Raw genomic sequence first — 21,570 nt, forward strand, 5'->3', positions numbered from 1 at the left:
TTAAAAGCTTAAAAAGACATTATTTCTGGGTAATTTAATACTTTTATTAATAAGGCCAGCTTATTTATTAATAAAAGGATATCAATGGTTCTCTTGAATACCAAGGACCCCTCATCGCAGAGGACTCACAGTTTACATGCTCTCAGAAGAGTTGATGTTTTTGAGGGTAGCAATCAACTCTGATTGGTTAACAATTAATTAGAGAATGAATATTGTAATGGGAGGTTGGCTATATTAAAATGAGGATCTTGGGAGTACATGACTTGGAGCAACTAAGTTTTGGTTAAAAAGACTTATAAATTTCCCTATTACCTGTCTGGTAAAAGAGAGAATCCACATTTTCCCAAAACTGTCTGAGTAAACACAATGAGCAGAGATCCTCCCATTAGCTCAAACTTAGAATTTTTTTTATTGCTTTTGATTAGATCTTAGCCTGGGTAAGTCTTTAAGCAAGATTTCCCACAATGGTTGATTTCTGGATGAGAAAGTAGAAAAGGGGAAAAACCTTGATCCCAATATAATAATTACTTATTAAATACAAGAAAGAGAAGATCAGTTCTCTCAGAGGAAAGGGCAAAGTTTTTTTCCTTCTCTTTCTCTAGCTCCCTGCTATACTTGGGACAGTACATTCTCCACACTGGAAGCAGACCCCTACCTTAATAAGAGTTTAAAATTCAAGTAATTGGCTAGGAACATGAGCAAGCAGCACCAAAAAAAGTCAGACCATAGAATCTTACTTTGGTGACAAAGAAGATCAAAATATACAACCAGAAGAAGACAACAAAGTCAAAGCTCCTACATCCAAAGCCTCCAAGAAAAATATGAATTAGTCCCAGGCCATGGAAGAGCTGAAAAAGTTTTTAGAGAGGCAAGTAAGAGAAATAGAGGAAAAACTGGGAAGAGAAATGAGAGTGATGCAAGAACATCATGAAAAACAAGTCAACAGCTTGCTAAAAGAGACTCAAAAATATACTGAAGAAAATAACACCTTAAAAAATAGCCTAATCCAAATGGCAAAAGAGGTCCAAAAAGCCAATGAGGAGAAGAATGTCTTCAAAAGCAGAATTGGTCAAATGGAAAAGGAAGTCCAAAAGCTCACTGAAGAAAATATTTCCTTAAAAATTAGAATGGAGCAAATGGAAGCTAATGACTTTATGAGAAATCAAGACACTGTAAAACAAAACCAAAAGAATGAAAAAATAGAAGACAATGTGAAATATCTCATTGGAAAAACAACTGACATGGAAAATAGATTCAGGAGAGATAACTTAAAAACTATTGGACTATCTGAAAGCCAAAATAAAAAAAAAGAGCCTAGACATCATCTTTCAAGAAATTATCAAGGAAAACTGCCCTTATATTCTAGAACCAGAGGGTAAAATAGAAATTGAAAGAATCCCCCAATCACCTCCTGAAAGAGATCCCCAAAGGAAAACTCCTAGGAATATTGTAGCCAAATTCCAGAGTTACCAGGTCGAGAAGAAAATATTGCAAGCAGCCAGAAAGAAACAATTCAAGTATTATGGAAACACAATCAGGATAACACAAGATTTAGCAGCTTCCACATTAAGGGACTGGAGAACTTGGAATATAATATTCCAGAGAGCAAAGGAGATAGGATTACAACCAAGAATCACCTACCCAGCAAAACTGAGTATAATCCTGCAGGGGAAAAAAATGGTCATTCAGGGAAATAGAGGACTTTCAAGCATTCTTGATGAAAAGACCAGAGCTGAATAGAAAATTTGACTTTCAAATACAAGACTCAAGAGAAGCATGAAAAGGTAAATAGGAAAGAGAAATCATAAGGGACTTATTAAAGTTGAACTGTTTACATTCCTACATGGAAAGATGATATTTGTTACTCACGAGACCTTTGTCAGTACTCAGGTGGTTGGAGGGGAAAAATATATGTATACATATACATACTTACATACATACATACATACATACATACAGATAGATAGATAGAGGGCACAGCATGAATTGAAGATGAAGGGGTGATATCTAAAAAAAAATTAAGGGGTGAGAGAGGATTATACTGGGAGAAGGAGAAAGGGAGAGGTAGAATGAGGTAAATTATCTCACATAAAACAGACAAGAAAAAACTTTTACAGTGGAGGGGAAGTGGGAGAAGGTGAGAGGGAATGAGTGAATCTTATTCTCATTGGATTTCGCTTAAGGAGGGAATAACATACACACTCAATTGGGTATGGAAATCTATCTTACACTACAGGAAAATGAAAGGGAAGGGGACAAGAGAGCTGGGGTATGATCAAAAGGAGGGCAGACTGAGGGAGGGAGTAATCAGAAGCAAACATTTCTGAGGAGGAACAGGGTTAAAAGAGAGAATAGAATGAACAGGGGGCGGGATAGGATGAAGGGAATATAGTTAGTTTTTCACAACATGACTACTATGGAAGTGTTTTTGTATGACTGCACATGTATAACCTGTATCAAGTTGCTTCCCTTTTCAATGAGGGTGGGTGGGGAGAGAGGAAGGGAGAAAATTAGGAACCCAAAGTTTTAAAAACAAATGTTAAAAATTGTTTTCACACGCAACTGGGAAATAAGATACACGGGCAATGGAGTATAGAAATCCATTCTGTCCTACAGGAAAATAGAAGGGTAAGGGAATAAAAGAAGAGGGGGATAGAAGCGAGGGCAGATTAGGAGAAAGGGTATTCAGAATTCATGCCATCTTGGGCTGGGGGAAAGGGGTGAGATGGGAAGAAAATTTGGAACTCAAAATCTTGTGGAAGTAAATGTTGAAAACTAAAAATAAATAGAGTATAAATAGAAAAAAAAGAAGCTAGGTATAGACCAACATCTCACACTGTAAGCCAAGATAAAGTCAAAGTTGGTACCTGATTTAGACATAAATGGTGGTATCATAAGCAAATTAGGGAATCATGGAAATTTTTACCTATAAGGAAGAGTTTATCACCAAACAAGATAAAGAAGATCATGGAAAGTATAATGGATAATTTTGATTACACAAAATTAAAAGTTTTGTACAAACAAAACAAATGCAACCAAAATCAGAAAACAGGAAACTGGGGAAAATTTTTTTTTACACAGCAGTTTCTCTGACAAAGGCCTCATTTCTCATATATATATATGAAACTGAGTCAAATTTAAGAAAAAAAGAGTAATTCCTTAATGGATAAATGGTTAAAGGATATAAACAGGAAGTTTTTAGAAGAAGTTTCCATATGTACAAAATATTTATGTATATGTACATGTACATATATATATATGTACAAAATATTTATAGCAGTAGTGGCAAAGAATTGGAAATTGAGAGGATGCTCATCAATTAGGGAATGGCTGAACAAGTTGTGATATATGATTATGATGGAATACTATAATGCTATAAGAAATGACAAGGGAGCTATTTTCAGAAAAACATGAGAAGACTTAGGTGAATTGATGCAGAGTGAAGTGAGCAGAATGGGGGGACCATTGCTCATGGAAATAGTAATATTGTAATGATAATTGACTGTGAAAAACTTAGCTCCTTTGATCAATACAATGATCCAAGAAAATTCTGAAGGACTCATAATGAAAAATGCTATCTACCTCCAGAAAGAGAACTGATGAAGTGAGTGCAAATTGAAGTATAATTTTTTCACTTTTTTTTGCAATATGGCTAATATGGAAATATATTTTGTATGATTTCATATGTATAGTTAATATCATGCTGCTTGCCTTTTCAATCAGTGGCAGAGGGGCTGAAGGGAGGGAGAGAATTTAAAAATCAAAATTAAAAAAAAGAATGTTAAAAAACAAATAAATTGAATTTTTAAAAAATCTGCTATACAGGTGATAACGCAAGAAGAGGTGATTTTTCAGTTGAAATTGAATATGGAGGAGGGGCTAGGAATGGTGGCAGACAACTGTAATCCGTGTTGCCAGGAAAGCTGAGGTTGACCAATCTCTCAAGCTCAGGAATTCTGAACTGCAGAGGGCTAAGCTGTTCAGGTGTCTACCCCAAATTCAGCATTAATATGGTGAGTCCCTGGGAAGAGAAAGGGCACAAAATTGCTTACAGAGGGGCAAAACTGTGTCTCCTGGAAAATAAAAGAGGTCAAAATTATTTTGCCAATCAAAGTAGGACTAGGACTGTGAATAGCCCCTAGTACTTTCAGCCAAGGAGACCCAGTCTTAAAAAAAAAAAAAGAGAGAGGATGTTGATTAGTAAAGAAAGAGAATTATGTGTATTCATAATATAACTTTGTACCTATAGAAGGGACGTAGAAGAGGCAAATAATTTAACTCTGAGGAAGAGTTACAAGAGCTGGGAGTGATTGGAATTATCTTTGGTAAGTTTTTTTTTAGGTCAAAAAGAGTGTAAGGTGAAGGAGTATCAAAGCAATTTTTTAGGGTGGCTATAATGAGGAATACTAATGTCCTGTTCTAGAGCTCTGACTTGGCATGGGGGTGATGCTTTGCAGTTTTGTTAGCATATCAAAGACTCTTGTAGGTCCTACAAAGGTGCTTTGATTTTGAGTTTTTGTTTCCCCTATGTCAAATTTTAAAAATAATATTTTATTTTATTTTTCCCCAATTACATGTAAAAACAATTTTTAACATTTTTCCCTAAATTTTGAGTTCCAAATTCTCTCCCTCCCTCCCTCTCTTCCCTCCACCCATTGAGCAGGCAAGCAATTTGCCTATGTCAAACTTAATATATACTCTAAAAAGCCCAAACAATATGCCCCAGTTCATGGTTTCTTACACAATCTTCTTTTTAGTTGTTGTTTTTTGAATATTGAAATGTTTGCTGTTGATTGTTAAATTCTGAGAAAAAAAATATAAGAAACACATTAAGTGTGTGCCTAGAAATGAACTCTTTGTCATCAGAAGCTTTGCCTGACAGTTTTGAGAGATTGTAGTCCAGTAGAGTGAAACTGAATTAGAAACTTACTTAAGGATCTGTAATTAGAAACTGTACTTAAGGATCCCTGTTGTCATATGTCGCTATCTATGCTTTGTTTCATTTTTATTTATTTAAAAAATATTTCCCAATTTAATTTTAATCTGATTGAGATTACACTTGAGAGTCATGTAGCCCAGGGACTTTGTGTTCTACATCTCTGTTGTAGACCACCGAGTGACAACTTTTTGACCACAGCAACTGTTGGAATTATCTACTAAAACATGAAGAGGTTACTATTGGTGTTGATGAAGGGTCATTCACACCAATGAAATCAGGGATCCTTGAAGTAAGTATAGTGAAAACTACTGAATTAGAGGAGAACAAAGTTCTTGGGGCATTTTAATGATAACTTACATAAAGGAGTGCTCTGAAGAGGAAAATTAATTGATGATTGAAAGGAAGCCTGAGGTATCTGTGGGTTGTGAGAAAATTTCAACATTTTTAGAATTTTATTTCTAGAAGATAATACATGGGTGTTGCCTTAATTAGGGCCAAGCCATCCTAGGATAGTTCTCTTCTTTTCCCCTTCATGCCACTACCAAATCTAACCACAGTAGAGGAGAGGAGAAGAAAGGGGAGAGGGGAGGAGGGGAAAGGACTGGAGAAAGTTCAAAAGACCTATTCAGATAATTATGGAGAAGTTTCTTCTTGGCTTAAAAATAGTAAAATGAAATTAAAAGCCTCCAAAACAGAGCTAGAATGTGATGGGAACTGATTTAGATCCCATCCTATCCCACCCCCTCCAATCCCAGGAGGGATGAAAACAAGCATTTATTAAGGGCTTACTATGTGCCAGGCACAGTGCTAAGTAGTTTACAAATATGATCTCATTTGATCCTCACTACAAGTCTGGGAGGTAGGTATTATTATTATCTCCATTTTGCAGTTGAGGAAATTATCAGAGGTTAAGTGACTTGTCCAGGGTCACACAGCTTCTATGCGTATGAGCTCAAATTTAAACTCAGATCCTTTGACTGAAAATTTGACCCCTCTATCTAATGGGCTTCACATATGATATTATATAACACCACTGCCTTTATATATGTTAATCAATTGCTTCCCAGTCAGGACTGTTTGAAAATCCACATTAAACACCTATGTGTTGGTAAAGAAACACAATTCAATTCAATGGGCATCATATTAGGTGCTTGGAATTCAAAGACAAAAGTGAAACAGTCCCTGCCTTCAAGATGCTTATATTCTCCTGAGGATTAAAAACACCAATACATATGAGACACTCCAGGGAGTGAAGCTGGCAAAGTAGATCAAAGTGCTTTATTTGAAGTTGGGAAAAGCACTAATAATTTGATTGGGTAATGGGGAGAAAATCAGAAATGGCTTCATAGAAATGGTGGCACTTTAGCTGAGCCTGAAAGGCAGAGACTTGGTATGGTGATGGGGACAAAAACAGGGTTAGAAGAAACGAGGCCAAGGTGGAGATGTAGGTCTCTGCAGGCTTCCATTTCTTACCAGGACAATCGTTTAAATGCCAGGGCAGCAGTGAGCCTGAGGTGGTGGGAGATGCTGCTTTCTCTCTTAATAACAGTGGCCCTGACCTACCTGAGTCATGGTGAGAAAAGAGCCATAAGTAGGGCAAGGAGAGCAGGGCTCTGCCTCAGGGTCCCAAATTTAGAAGGGGTGCTGACAGCATTTGCGCCTAGTTGGCAAGAATAATTAGGAGGGATGAGCTGCTGCTGTCCAGCATTGAATCCAAGGAGTTCAATGATAAAAAGAATGACTCCCCATTTATCAAGATATTTATAGCAACATCTGTAGCAGTAAAGAACTAGAAATAAAGTAGATGCTCATCAACTAGGAAACAGCTAAACAACTTGTGGTACAAAATGTAATAGAACATCATGTTTCTATAAAAATAATGAATATGGTGCATACAGACAAGCATGAGAAGACTTATATGAACTGATGCAAAGTGAAGCACAACTAAGGGCACCATATGCACAATGACTAAAACAATGTAAATAAATGAAAAAAAAAACAAGCAACCAAATTGAAATTGAATGCTATGAGATTGAGATGATCCAGCTTGGTCTCAAAGAAGAGGCATGAGAAGATTCCTTCCACCCCCTTCCTTTCAGAGGCGAGAAAATATAGATGTGGAGCACCGCAATGTTAATGTGTTAATTAGATTTTGCTGAACTGTTTTTCCCCCTCTTTTTTTTATTCTTTGTTATAATACATGGCTCACTGGGAGGGGAAGAGGGAGAAGGAAGAGCTATATTAAGAAATAAAGGTGGTTCAGATTCTTATAATCTAGCCAATAGCACACTAATGTTCAGACTCCTTAAGAGTCTGCCCAATATGACACATATTCTACTAAATCTTGTCTTTGGTTGAAAAAAAAAAAAGAAATAAAGGTGCTGTAAAAACAAAAAAAAATACAATAATTTTTTTTAAAACTTTAAATAAAATAGGTGGGGGTTGGTTGGATTTATGTTTTTATTTCATAGAAAAATGACCAATGTGATGAAAGAATTACTAGGAACTAAATTTGGAATTGATGTTAAAGTTGTACTTTTTTTTAGAATATTTTAGCAATTTTTCTTTTTTTTCTTTGAATATATTATTTTTTCCCAATTACACATAAAAACAATTTTAAGATTCTTTAAAAATTTTTTTTGAGTTCCAAATTCTTTCCCTCTCTCCATCCCTCTCCTCTCCTCTCCCTGAGATACAACCAATTTGATGCAGGTTATACATGTGCAATCATGCAAAACATTTTCATATTAGCCATGTTGTGAAAGAAAACACAGGACTCCCCTCCAAAAAAAAAACCCACAAAAAAGTAAAAAGTAGTATGCTTCGATCTGCATTCAGACTCCATCAGTTCTTTCTCTGGAGGTCAATAGTGTTTTTCATTATGAGTCCTCTGGGATTGTCTTGGATCATGGTATTGCTAGGAATAGTTAAGTCATTCACAGTTGATCTCATACAGTATTGCTGCTACTGTGTACAATGTTCTCCTGGTTCTCACTTCACTTTGCATCAGTTCATATAAGACTTTCCACGTTTTTCTGAAATCAGCCTGTTTGTAATTTCTTGTAGTACAATAATATTCCATCACAATCATATACCACTTGTTCAACCATTCCCTAATTGATGGACGTCTCCTCAGTTTCCAATGCTTTGCCACAACAAAAGGAGTTATATAGAAGATTTTTCTCAGTATATGTATAGTCAGTTTGGCCCTCCAGGAGGTACCATGTGTTTGTGGCACTTGTTCCAGGGCACAAGAGTTCCTAGTTATTTTTTGTATAGATGGTAATGGCAGCTCAGAGGACTATGTAGTGAGGTCAACCTTGAAACACCATCTCTGTGAGGGATCCCTGAACAGGAGAATGACTGACAGGAGGAGGCAGGGGTTGAATTGCCTCTCCAAAGATTCTGTTCTGCACGTGCTTTATTCCATAAACTATGATATTTAGCAGAACTGTAAGTCATCCCTTTGTCCCTTACTCCCCATCCTTCCCCCAAGGAGAAGTGCCAAGGAAAGTACTCAGCTATCCCCTTGACCATCCTCTTACCTGGTGATAGCCCAAGAATCTAGTGGATTAGGAGAAAAAACCCCTCAGAGTCATTGTGGAAGAGACAGTTGGTGGGGAAGTGAAATGTTGCTGATCTCTAAGCTCACTTCCATGATGCCAGAAGAAGGGTCCTTTATTTGGTATTCTGTTAGAGTAGGAAGGCTCTATCAAAATAAAATCTCTACCTTAAGATTTATAACATCTTTCCTCACAACAAAACCATGAAGTATTTTAACAAGTATTATCCCCATTGTGCAGATAGGAAACAGGTTCAGAGAAATTTAGCAGCTTGCCCAGAATCACACAATTGGTAAGAGTCAAAGTCACAGCTCAAATGCAGGTCTTTTGACTTCAAGACCATGTTCTTTCTACATTACACTGCTCTACAAACCTGCCTTAAGAGTTTCTGACAGCTGACAGTGTTTTTCCTCCAGTTACTTTTTTTTTCTGGTGTGAAAATGACTCTTATACCAAAAGTATCAGTAAGTATACGAGACCGTAATTAAAGCTTTATTTGATCTAAAATATATGAACATATGTACAAATCATTTATATATAAAACATCACCTACTACCATGTTCTAAAATCCAACTACCATACCCCGCCTCCCCCCAATCACCTTGTCCCCTTCTTGCATTTGTCAGCCTTGGAAAAGAGCCAAAGGCTTAGACAATTATTTCAGGGCACTGAACAGCCTAAAAGAGGTATGTTGCTTCCTGGAGGGCCAAGCTGACTATTGAGGTATCATGTAGGTGCTGAGAAAAATCTGTTATAATATTCTATAAAAGGTTCAACTTTAACACCAATTCCAAAAGTTCCTTTGTCAAGCTGGTCATTTTTCTATGAAATAAAAACACAAATCCTACAAACTACCAATGCTAAAAGATAATTTAGCTTTATAAACATAGTTAAATATTCCCCCACCTTACCCCACCTGATTACCAAGTCTTTTCTCTCAGAAATAAATATGAAACCCAGATTACCTTTGTTTTGAAATAAAATCATTTATATAAAAAATAACTACCTAGGTTTTGAGTTCCCACTCTCTAATTTGCTGAAACCCTGCAGATGGAAGCAAAGTGAAGTGTGACCCATTTCCCTAGGATGATTTTTCCATGTAGATCCATATTAAACTGACATTTGAGAGGTAAATATTTTGAATGTGTGTGCTCAACTACTGAAACTTGTCCAAATCTTAAGATGGTCTGACAGTGTTCTAACGTGAAGGTCTGGATGGGTTTCAGAAATAGATTGACTGGTAATCATATCTACAAAATGGCTGGTGTATTTCAGTGTGAGCTTGATTTGGGCTTTGTACCATGACCAGAAATCAAAATTGAACATGTCATTGGTTTCACTGGGGCTGCCATATATAAGCTTCCTTCAAAAATGGAATTTGCATGTAATTGCAAGTGCAGAGGGACAGTTTGGCTGCTTGCAAATTACTTTGGGTTATATCGTCCAAGGCGCTTTTTGATAAAGATTGAGATCAGTTTCTGGGGGTGTTGCTGATATTCTAGTAGGACTTCACGGGGCAAGTTGATCTGGTCACATTCTAGTCTGTTGAGAAGGGTAACACAGACAACAGCAGCTAGAAAATGAAACACAAAACAAAACACAAGCATTGTTATTAGCATGTCACCCTTTGTATATTAAGATGATTTGCATCTCTTATACTAGGCCATATATGCGGAGTTGTTTTTCTTGCATTGGTGCAGAAAAGTCATGCAGTGTAGAATATATTTTGTACTTTCATGGTAACTCACATAAGGGAGTCTCAAAACAACCTATAATAAGTGTAATATAACTATTGCCCTGTCTCCTTTTGTATAATACTTGATTAAAATGAGGAAAATCAAAGCAAAATGTACTCTCATATATCTGAAACAGCCACCAGGGAGGCAAAGTGTTTGATTTTGCTGTTTAAGGAAGAACCCAAGGTGAGAAGGTCAATGCCTCGGTGCAGTACAAAATCTTATATTGTCAACATTAGGGCCAATTTTTGATTGCATTTAGTAGAGCCACAAAGGAGAAAATGGGTGATGACCGTCTTTTGAGAATTGACAATTTAGTGACAATACAACTGTCTATACATTATTGCTTAAAAAATATATCCAATGATAAAAAAAAATAAACATAGGTGACTAGACCAGCTAATCACTCCTTCCTTCTGAAATTAAACAAGGAAGAGAAAAATTTTATTTTTGGTTTTTCATCTTAAAACATCTGGCTTAGATGTGGGGAGAAGTATAGTCATAACTAGAAATAGAGTGCTAAGGTTTTGTCTACCCTGTAGAGACCCAGAGACTGCTGTGCCCATCCTTTGCCAGGGGCAGGGGTACAAGAGGATCTAGGGAAAAACAAAAGAAGGGGGTTGTGGGCTGGAAGAGGAGATAACAGGATCATAGATTTTCACCTGGAAAAGACCTTACAGGTCATCGAATTCAACTCTCTTATTTTGCAGATGTAGAAACTGAAGCCCAGAGAAATTAAGTGACTTGGCCAAAGTCATACAGCTAGTAAGTATCTGAGGCAGAATTTGAATCTCCAACTCCAGGTTCGGTACCCTATCATTATACCACGGTGCCTCATCTAGCCTATAGCACTCAATAGTCACTAAGTAGTCTCCCCTCCAAGAACAGATCAACTGTGATCCTGCTTTGCTTCTGAGATCTAAAGAGATGGGTGCATTCAGGGTGGTTTGGGGTGCCCCCTCTCTTTGTGTGACTGTAACTACAGTTGATCAGTCCTCTGTATGTGTTGCTGCTCCCCCATCCCAACTATTTTTCCTTAGGTAAAAAAACCAAAACTGTTATACATCTGGAGAAGAGACAGTGACCTGTAAAAGCCAGGATGGCAGCAATTCTCTGAATCTACAGAGAAGAATCCTAGATCACTCAATAGGTTGCCTTTCTCTCAATGCTCCTCACATAGAAATCCTCTTGGGAAGCTACCTCCTCGGGCCATTGCTAGTCAGAATAAGAAGTCATGAAAATATTCAACCAGGGTGGAATCAAGTATTCCACCACTTAGGGTCCTATTTGTTTCAAACTCACTCAGTTGAGAAGCTGACTGTCAGAGCAAGGGTAGAACCAAGACATTCTCAGGTTTATGATCACCAAGTCTATGAAGCCCACAGGTGCCCATTAGGGAACAGGAAATGTTGACAGTCTCTCTCTTATTCCTTTCCTCTTGGCAGGTAGATAAAAGTATATTCGGTCCATGTCATACCACAAAGTGGGAAGCAGAACCAGGGTTTCCTGAATGTCTTTTCTGATTATTTCAAGGACAAGACTAAAAAGTCCAAAGAGGACAGTTCATAACCATCTCAGTGGTATTTTTCTGGCCTTGGAGACCCCATTAATAAGCAATGTATAATAATCTTGTCACATAAGATTACAATTTCCAAGAGCAATTAAAATGGACTAATTACACACAACAATTTTTTAAAAAATTAAGCCTGACAGGTTTGTTACTTTAAGGCACAGATGCCTACATCAAGGATCCCAGCTATTAAAATGTCACTGAGAAAGTAAGCCAGTCCACAGACCTGAAGTTAGTGTGGCATGGGACTCAGAGAGGTCATCCTGGTCCAGGGACATATAGATATATGTAAAGTTGATAAATATGCAGAGATTCTACAGAGCTAATCATCTGACCCATGTGGGATTCATAAACCTTTTCCTTGACTGTACCCCATGCTTGAAATGCTTTCCCTCTAACCTCCTGACTTCCATGGTTACCTTCAGTACTTAGCTCAAATCTTCATACCCCCATCTCCTCCAACAGTGCCTTACCTCTGCTATTATCTGCAGTTTTCCCTGTTTGTATCTTGAATGCAGGGCAGCTAGGTGGCACAGCAGATAGAGAGCTAGGCCTGGAGTCAGGAAGACCTGAGTTCAAATTCAGCCTCAGACACTTACTAGCTGTGTGACCCTGGGCAAGTCATTTAACCCTGCTTGCCTCAGTTTCTTCATCTATAAAATGCATTGGAGAAGGAAATAGCAGACCACTCTAGTACCTTTGCCAAGAAAACCCCAAATGGGGACATGAAGAGTCAGATGTGACTAAACAACAAAATCTTGAATATATATAGGTGTTTGTATGTTGTCATCTTCATTAGACCATGAGTTCCTTGAGGGCAGAGATTGTGTTTTACCCTTCATATTCCCAGCACTTAGGCACATAGTAGGTGCTTAATACATGCCTAAATTAATTGATGAATTAATTAATTGATTGATTCTTAACCGGGTACTATACGATACAGCACCAAGATGTCTTTGTGGACAGTTTGATTTTCCTTAGTTGTTAGTGTCCACTCCCTTCTCTAATTCTCCTGCATACACTTATCTCTACACATATTACATCCTCAAGGAAGAATATAAACGTCAGGGCAGGGACTCTTTTTTTTTAAAATTTGTCTTTGTATTCCCAAATAGCTAGCACTATGACTTCCAACTGAGAAATACATAATAGATGCTTGTTAGATTGGATTTGGTATTTTCAGCCTTGAGGCCTTGCTTATCATCACACACTTTTTTGGGTCTGGGTCTGGGTCTGGGTCTGGGTCTGGGTCTGGGTCTGGGTCTGTGGTTTCATTGGTGCAAGGGACTCCCTCTACCATGTAAAGAGGCAACTGTTCCTGGGCTTGGAAAGTCTGGGGCTCTCACTGAGACATTAGGTGACTTGACCAGTCACACACTCAGCAAGGGTCTAAAGCAGGACTTGATATGTATAGCCTATATCAGATTGTTATGGAAGTGATTGTTTATAAATCAACATAAATTAATAAAAAAAGTAGGACTTGAATTAGGATCTTCCTGAATCCCAAACCAGGTCGTTACTTACTGTACCTCACTGCTTTTCTACTTTTCCACTCCCTTTCCCTATTACCATTGTTTAGGGCTGGTCCTGCAGTCCATCCTCTCCTTTATCTAAAGGAAGGAAGGAAAAGGAATAAGCATTTCTATAGCACTAGGCACTGTGCTTGCACTTTACAAATATCTCATTTGATCCTTACAATAACCTTGGGAGGTAGGTGCTGTTAGTATTCCCATTTTGCAGTTGAGGAAACTGAGATAGACCGAGGTTGAGTGACTCTCCCAGGGTCACAAAGCTAATAAGTGTCTGAGGTTGGATCTGTCTGTTATTATCTACACTTTATAGTTGAGGAAATTGAGACAGAAGTTGAGTGACTCTCCCAAGATCACACAGCTAGTAAATGTCTGAGGCTGGATTTGAACTCTAGGTCTAGCTTTCTATCCACTGTGCTACTTAGCTGCCTCAAAACAGGAAATATTCTATTTCTGGTCTTTCATGCTGGGAGACCCATCAGGTTAGCCTTTAGAGCAAATAAACTTTAGTCAAGGGTTACTTAACCCCAAGCATTTGCATTTGAAGTCTTTTATCCGTAAGTGCAGAAAAAAAATAAGGCTATGTAACTAGATAAAGAAATTTTAGACAGTTGAAAAGGACTTTTTTTGTTTGTTCTTGTTTTTGTTTTTAAGAGGAGAGGTATGAAAGCCTCATGCTGTACCCACTGCTAAAGCAGAGCTGTGACTAACTGTAACCCAGTACCTGGGACAAATTCTGTTGGCAAATGGGAGAAGGATGGTTGTGGTGGACATACCATGAGATCTGAGGACAATGAGGAACTCTGAGGGCAGGGTGTTTGAGGGGTGCAAGGCTTGGGTGGAAAAGAAGACTGTGAGCCAGGCACCAAACGTATTGGGGAGAAGGGAGAGTGGTCTAGAGGTCTCCAGATGATAAGAAGAAGGATTGGGCCAGATGGAGTGAACTTTCAAGGACTAGAGGTCCTTGTTGAGCATTGGTGGCAGATGGTAAGTCTAAATATGGCAGTAGGAAGCAGGTAGAATGCCAACTGGCCCTGTGCTTCAGGAAGTGTGAGGAACGGACCAGCCTGCCTCTAAGAGGGGGTCAAGACATGTGCCATCCTCTCTTCTGTTGTCTTTGGTTATTGAAACATTCATGCCTGTTAAGTTCATAATAAACAATTTTTTTAAAAAGATCTTAGATGTCAGTGAGTTACTGAAAATGAAGAGACTGTAAGAGGAAGAGATCTAAGATCATTGTATCATAGGGTGGAATCCCACCTATGATGTAGGCATCTGAGACAAAACCCCAGCAGTCCCCTGCTAGTTCTGACTCTGTCTGAAAGTCTACCTGCTTTGATTGTTTCAGAATGCCTGGGAAAGGGAGAGAGGCATGTGTGAGGGGGCAGGGCAGCAAGGAAGACGTTATCCCAGGATTTGGTAGAGTTGGAGAACTGACTGTCAAATTAGCTTCCTAGTGCTGGCTCTGATACACAAGGTAACAGGGTCACAGAGAAGTACCATCACCCATTACCTCATCCCCTGTAAGAAGATTTTCAAAAACTAGAAACAAATAGTCTGGAGGGAACTGAAAAGTTGTTTCCACGGTATCTTTTGGAATATTTATCATCTTTCACAATTCATTTCCCCATTCCCAGTGAGGTATTCTTCTTTACTCCAGCCAGCAAGAGGATATCAGAATGAAAAGCATTCTAAGTCAGGGTTCCTTGCACCTTTCATTGGACTTAATAAGGTAATGTTGAAAATACTGAATACATTCTGTGTGCTTCTAGTATCTGTCAAAGGAAATAAAACTGAATTCCACCTTCCCCCTATGAAAGACTCTATAACTAAGTGATTGTGTGGGCTAGAAACAAGGAAAGACAGAAAGTGGAATTTCAGCAAAACTTAATCTGAGACAAACATTAGGCTCAGTGTGTTGTCATTCAGCAGAGTGAGTGGCAAAATGTATTGTCTTCAAAAAACTGAGTGGGAATCGAACTCTCTTATCAGAAGCTCCCAGAGCAAAAGGATTAGCATCTATAATCAGAATTTTACTTCTTTCAGCCAATGGAGATTTAGCCTTGAGAGGAAAAAGATCTGCGCATGTTATAAAATTTTTTTTAAAAAAAAGATGTAAGTAGTCAGCTAATAAACATCATATGCTGTGCATGTAGAATTGTGTAGGTTCAGCCTTCAGGTGTAGTGCCCTTGGGTGAGTTCCCAAGTTCCCAAGTTTCCTGTCTCCTCTATCCATCGGAGGATGAGGATGATGGCAGCATTAACCAACGTATGTTGGGGGGAGGGATGGATTTTTTGGGGGAAGTGATGATTTCAGTTTGGGGCATGTAGGGTTTGAGATGCTGACAGGACACTCAAGTGGAAATATTAGTCACATGGCTATGGGTGTGAGACTAGAGTGCAGGCACATGATTGGGGCTAAATATTTGGAAGTCATCTTCATAGAGGTGATTATTAAAACCAAGAGTGTGGATGAAATCTCTAAGAAAAATAGCATAATAATAATATAATATTAACCATAATAATATATTTCCATGGTATGTTAAGGTTTCTAAAGCACTTTTTGGGGGACCAAACCTGTGATTTTATTCATTTAGGAAAATACTGGTGAGGAACCTCTCTTTACCAAAGCAGATTGGAACTAATGAAGAATAAAATGAGCAGGACAAGGAGAATAATTTATATGAGAACACTGTGAAAACAAACAACTTTGAAAACTGTAAGAACTGTGATCGATAAAATGACCACTGATAATTCCAGAGGATGGATGTTGAAACATGTTGTCTATTACAGAGAGGGTATGGAATGAAACATATATATTTTTGTGTACAGACATTGGGGAATTTGTTTTGCATGACTATACATATTTGTTATAAGGAATTTACCTTTTTTTCTTTGCTTTTTTCCTCCCAGTGGGATGGAGAGTGGGGATGGGAGGAAGGTAGAGAAAATAGATTTCTACTATTTTTTTTTTACATAGAGAGGTGAGGGGTTGCTAAAGATTGAAATATTGCATGAATTTCAGATAAAGTTGTTGTATTATTAATATTGTCATACTTTTGTTACAAAATACCTCTCACTAAGTGGGAGTAAGTGGTAAATGTTTGCAGTATAAAAAATTAATAAAATTGAAAGCATTAAAAAAAAGCAGACTGGCACCTTCTGATATCTTAGAGTTTTAGAGATTTGTGTGGAGCACTTAAAGGTTAAGTTACTTGACCATGGTCACACTGCTAGTATCTGACAGAATTTGAACCCAGACCTTCCTGGCTCCAAAGCCAGATCTCTCTCCAGTTAACCATATTGCTTCTGATGGGAGACATTATCAGCCCCATTTTACAGAGGAGAAAATAGAGGCTCTGACAAGTTAAAAGGACTTGCCCATGATTACACACCTGACAATATTGAATCCCAAGTCTGCAACCCTTTCTGCTGTGCCACATAGCCTCTCAGAATAGACTAAATCCATTCCTTTCTGAACCTCAGTTTTCTTAACTACAAAATGGGAATGATACCATTCATGATACCTAACTTGCAGGTTTTTTTGTGAGGCTCAAACATGTGTTAAAAGTACTTGCAAATGTACAAGCCCGATATAAATAGCTTTTTGTCACCGACCCCACCTGAGTGTCTTTCCAACATATTAAACCAACATGTCCAAAACCAAAATGGTTATTTCCCCACCAAAAGAACTCTCAACTTCTCTTTTTTTCCCCTCCAGGTCAACCAGGCTCCAAAGATCAAGTCCATCTTTGACTTTTCTGTCTCCTTCATTCCCCATCCAAGTAGTTGCCAAATCCTGTTGATTCTCCTTTCGTTGTCGGCATCTCTAATTTCAGATGGATTGGCGTCTCTCTTCTCCACTCAATACCCTCTCACCTTGACTCCACTCATTAACTCTCACCTTGACTAGGGTACTAGCCCCCTGATAGGTCCCTTCTCTCCAATCCAAACTTCTTCACACAGCTGCTAAAATAATCCTACCCTGCTGATGAGTAGGCCTTACAGTGTCTCTTCTTTGCTGAAAAATGTTCCCTACTTCTCTAACTTTTAGGCTGGTGTTAAAGACCATTCACAATCCAGTTAAAAACCTAACTTTTGCAGACTTCTTTCATTCTTCTTGGGGCAGCTAGGTGGTGCAGTGGGTGGAGCGCTGGGCTTGGAACCAGGAAGACTTATCTTCATGAGTTCAAATCTGGCCTCAGATACTATCTGTGTGATCCTGGGCAAGTCATTTAACCTTATTTGCTTCAGTTTCTTATCTGTAAAATGAGTTGGAGAAGGAATCTTTACCAAGAAAACCCCCCAAAATGGGGTCACAAAGAGTTGGACGCAACTGAAAACGACTCAGCAACAAAATTAATCCTTCTTCCCTTCACATACTCTATGTTACAGAGAAAGTAGACTACCAGGCTGACATGTCTTGTGTACACAAATCCTCCACATTGCTACCTATTGAAGGCTTTCTCTTCCTTCAGGGCCATCAGGTGCCATTGGTCTTTTCAATCCAACCAGGTAAAAATAATATCTCTCACCTCAAATTTCCTATAGCTTTCTCTGCATCTTCCTTTGTTTTCATTTCATTCCAACTTTTAGTTAGTCAACTCTGTCAACTAGCATAAATTAAGGGCCTACTACATTTAGAGCTAAAAAGGCCATAAAGTCCAACTCTCTTATTTTACAGCTCTGGAAGCTGAGGACCCAAGAGATTAAGTTGCTTATGTATGAGGTGATGTTTCAACCCAGATAGATCTTCCTGACTCCAAGTCTGGTGCCCTATCCATACCACACTGCCCATGCTTATGTACATGTTATACATACACACACATATACATATGTATATGTGCATATGTATGTATATATATGTATATACAAATGTATCCTATTAGATTATTAGCCCCTTGAGAGTAAGCACTATGTTGATTTTTATCTTTGCATCTTTAGCAACTAATACAATGCCTTATATGGTTGTTGTTGTTGTTTGTGAGGCAATTGAGGTTAAGTGTTTTGTTGTTGTTAAGTCACTTCATTTGTACCCAATTCTTTGTAACCCCAGTGGAGTCTTCTTGGCAAAGATACTGGAGTGGTTTGCCATTAGCTTCTACAACTCATTTTACAAATGAGGAAACTGAGGTAAGCAGGGTTCCTAACTTGCTCAGGATCACACAGCCAGTAAGTGCCTGAAGCGAAACTTGTACTCAGATCTTCCTGACTCCAGGACCCAGTGCTGATGTTAGTACCCAACAAATGTTTATTTTTAAATTGAGATAAGTCAAATTGATTGTGTTATGATGAAGGTTGGAAGCCTCCAGGGGCCAGTAACACGTGCACAAGGGACTCAAGGTCCACAAACACCTTGTGAACTCTGTAGAAAAGGTAAATGTTGATTGTGAGGGAAAAGAAAAGGTACACAGGATAGGACTAAAAGGGACAGCATAGGGGGAGGGAGTTCTAGGCAGTCCTATGGAGATTAAGGGCCCTGAGCTGAAAGAGAGAGGAAGACTGGAAGGGTGATTGGGATCCTTTGTGTATTAAGGAAGTTGTCACTACTTGGTCTTGGAATGGGTCATTTTTAGCTGCACTTCTATCTGTTTTACTTGTCTCTGTCACTATCCCCATGCAAGCTTATGGTTTGGTTTGTTTTTTTTTGGCTAGGCTATGGGGTTATGTGACTTGCCCAGGGTCACACAGCTATGTTGTTGTAAGTGTTATGTGTCTGAGGCCGAATTTGAACTCAGGTCCTCCTGACTCCAGGGCCAATGCTCTATCCACTGTGCCACCTAGCTGCCCCCTTAAGCTTATGTTCTAAATAACATAAGATAAGCATACACTTCTTTCCGATCATGTATTTTTCTTGCTTTCTCTAAGGTTCAGGAATGGGCAGAAAGTATATGTTGATTTAACAACCAAGATTTTGGAGCTAGAAGATACCTTAGAGATTCTTTAGTCCAAGGGATCTTAATCTGGGGTCTATAAACATACAAAACAATTCAGCTAACTGTATTTCAATATAATTGGTTTCCTTTGCAATCTTAGGTATTTTATTTGATTCTGAGAAGGGCTCCATAGGCTTCACCAGACCACCAAAGGGGGCCATGACCCACAAGAAGGTCAAGAAGCTCTGATCTAATCTAGCTTCATTGTAGATGAGAAAATGGAGAATCACAGAGGTGGAGAGACTTGTCAGGGGAGTGTACCAGAGCTGGGACATGAATGAACTCAGGTCTTCTGATTCCAAATCCCAAATGCTTTTCACTACATCATTGCTTCCCATAAGTAACATCCCATACTGATGCTTAGAAATAGATTAAGAAGCTTCATTACATATGCTTTTTAGTTGTTATGTCTGGAAGTTATATTCTAATCCTACTAGTGGATTTTTAATTTAGCCTCTAAATCAGCCTTGCAGCAAAGGAGAAAAGTTGTTCTAACAGAGGGTAATAGAAGGGAGAAAATCTTATGAATCAAATTATCAGATAAAAATACCATTTCTTATTTTTACATTTAGTACAGAATCATACACCCAGTAGGTGCTTGATAAATTATATTTGGTGTTGATGATTTATTTCATGGCACTGAATTTCAAAAAAGAGACAGCGACCATGTTAAATACAGATAGTGTACAGTTTTTGAAATTTTTTGCTTTAACATCCTGTTATGTGGTTATCATTTTCCAGCTGTGTGGTAATCATTCTCACTAAAAGAAACTTTTTTTTTGCTGTGCAAACTTTTTATCTGGAGCTTTCCAAGTAGGTCTAATATAGTGTATAAATTTGGTTGGAAACAACTTTTTTATTGGTGAGCTTGTGAATTACTTTCTAAAGGATATTTAAGATGATGGGAGGCAGCTTGGCATTCAATTCAATTCTGTAAACATTTATGAAGTGCCTGCTGTATGCAAGGAGCTGGGTTAAGCCCTGGAGATATAGATAGTTTCAATTCTGCTCTTAAAGAGTTCACAATCTAATGTGAGGAAAGAAATGTATACAAATAACTAACTCCAAGTAAACTGCAATAAGAAATAAATTATAAAATTTATGTGGAGGGAGAATTTTTTTCACCTGCAAGGGTCAGGGCAGGCATCATGGAACAGGTAGTACTTGAGTTGGTCCTTGAATCAAAAGAGAGAATTCAAAGAGTAGGAGCAAAGCCCATTCCAGACATGAATGATGGCATGGACAAAGGCATGGAAATGAGAGAGAAAATAGGATACAGGGAAAGAGAATACTCCATTTGCCTGGAATATAGAGCATAAGAAAGACACTGGGAGCCAGATTGTAGAGGGCCTTGAATACCAGGATATGGATTACACTTCATTCATTAGTTAATAGGGAGCCATTGAAAGTTTTTTGATTTTTGTTTTCTGTAGTAGAGTAGTGACATGATTGGGAGTGGTTAGAAAGATAATCTGAACAGTGATGTGAAGGATATGTAATTGAGAGGAAATAAGGAATACAGTTAGAGTTACCAGGCATGCCTACTTGTTCCTGTGGGGAGCTGACTCCATTATATCCAGTTTTCATGACTAGGGATCAGTGAAATAGAGGAGAATTTGGGAAGAGGTGGAGTATCAGAGCTATTTCCATTAGATAAAATCCATATTAAATATATTCCTTAAACTAACAAGACAGCACGGTAACCCACAGAGTGGCAGAGCTAGAGTGCAAACAATTGTCTCTTCTCTAAAAAAACATAGAGAAGCTGGCACTTCCTCATATTGCTTCTCAATAAGGGGGAGGAGGGGATTGTGTCACTGTCAGGTTGAACTTTCTCAGATCCAGATCCTTCTTGTTGAATAGGACTAGCATAGTGGTTAACAGTGCCATATGGTGGTTGAAGACATATGGGAGAAGGGACAGACTGGAGGCAGAAAGACCACTTAGGAATCTATTAAATAATTTAAGATAAGAAGAGATGCAAGCCTGAATTAGAATAGTTGCCATACACATGGAAAGAAAGGAATGGATGGAAGAAATACTATAGAGGTAGAATCAACAAGACCTGGCAACAGGTTGGATGTGTGGAGTAAGGGAGGTTGAAAGGTCAAAGATGACAAGGAGGTTACATGGTAGATTGACCAAGAGGATTGTGGTGCCATCAACAGAAACAGGAAAGTTGGGATACTGGATATGTTTTAGGGAGAATATGATGAGTTCAGTTTTGGATATATTATGATTGAGATGCCTTTGGTAAACTCAGGGAAAGACATCTAGTTCAGCTTCTTAGTTGAACA

The 21,570-nt window shown here is 38.3% G+C and overlaps 1 protein-coding gene across 1 annotated transcript in view; it reads right to left on the bottom strand.

The window, feature by feature from the left end:
- Nucleotides 1-8,961: 8,961 nt before the first annotated feature.
- Nucleotides 8,962-21,570, bottom strand: part of LOC114045641 (uridine phosphorylase 2-like) — a 46,202-nt gene continuing 33,593 nt past the window's right edge. The window contains 1 exon segment of the mRNA XM_027865708.1: nt 8,962-10,075. Within this exon segment, the coding sequence (XP_027721509.1) occupies nt 9,927-10,075 (149 nt within the window). The 3' untranslated portion in view covers nt 8,962-9,926.

This window comes from Vombatus ursinus, unplaced genomic scaffold, assembly GCF_900497805.2.
Source record: "Vombatus ursinus unplaced genomic scaffold, bare-nosed wombat genome assembly UNPS02014779.1, whole genome shotgun sequence".
Lineage (NCBI taxonomy): Eukaryota > Metazoa > Chordata > Mammalia > Diprotodontia > Vombatidae > Vombatus > Vombatus ursinus.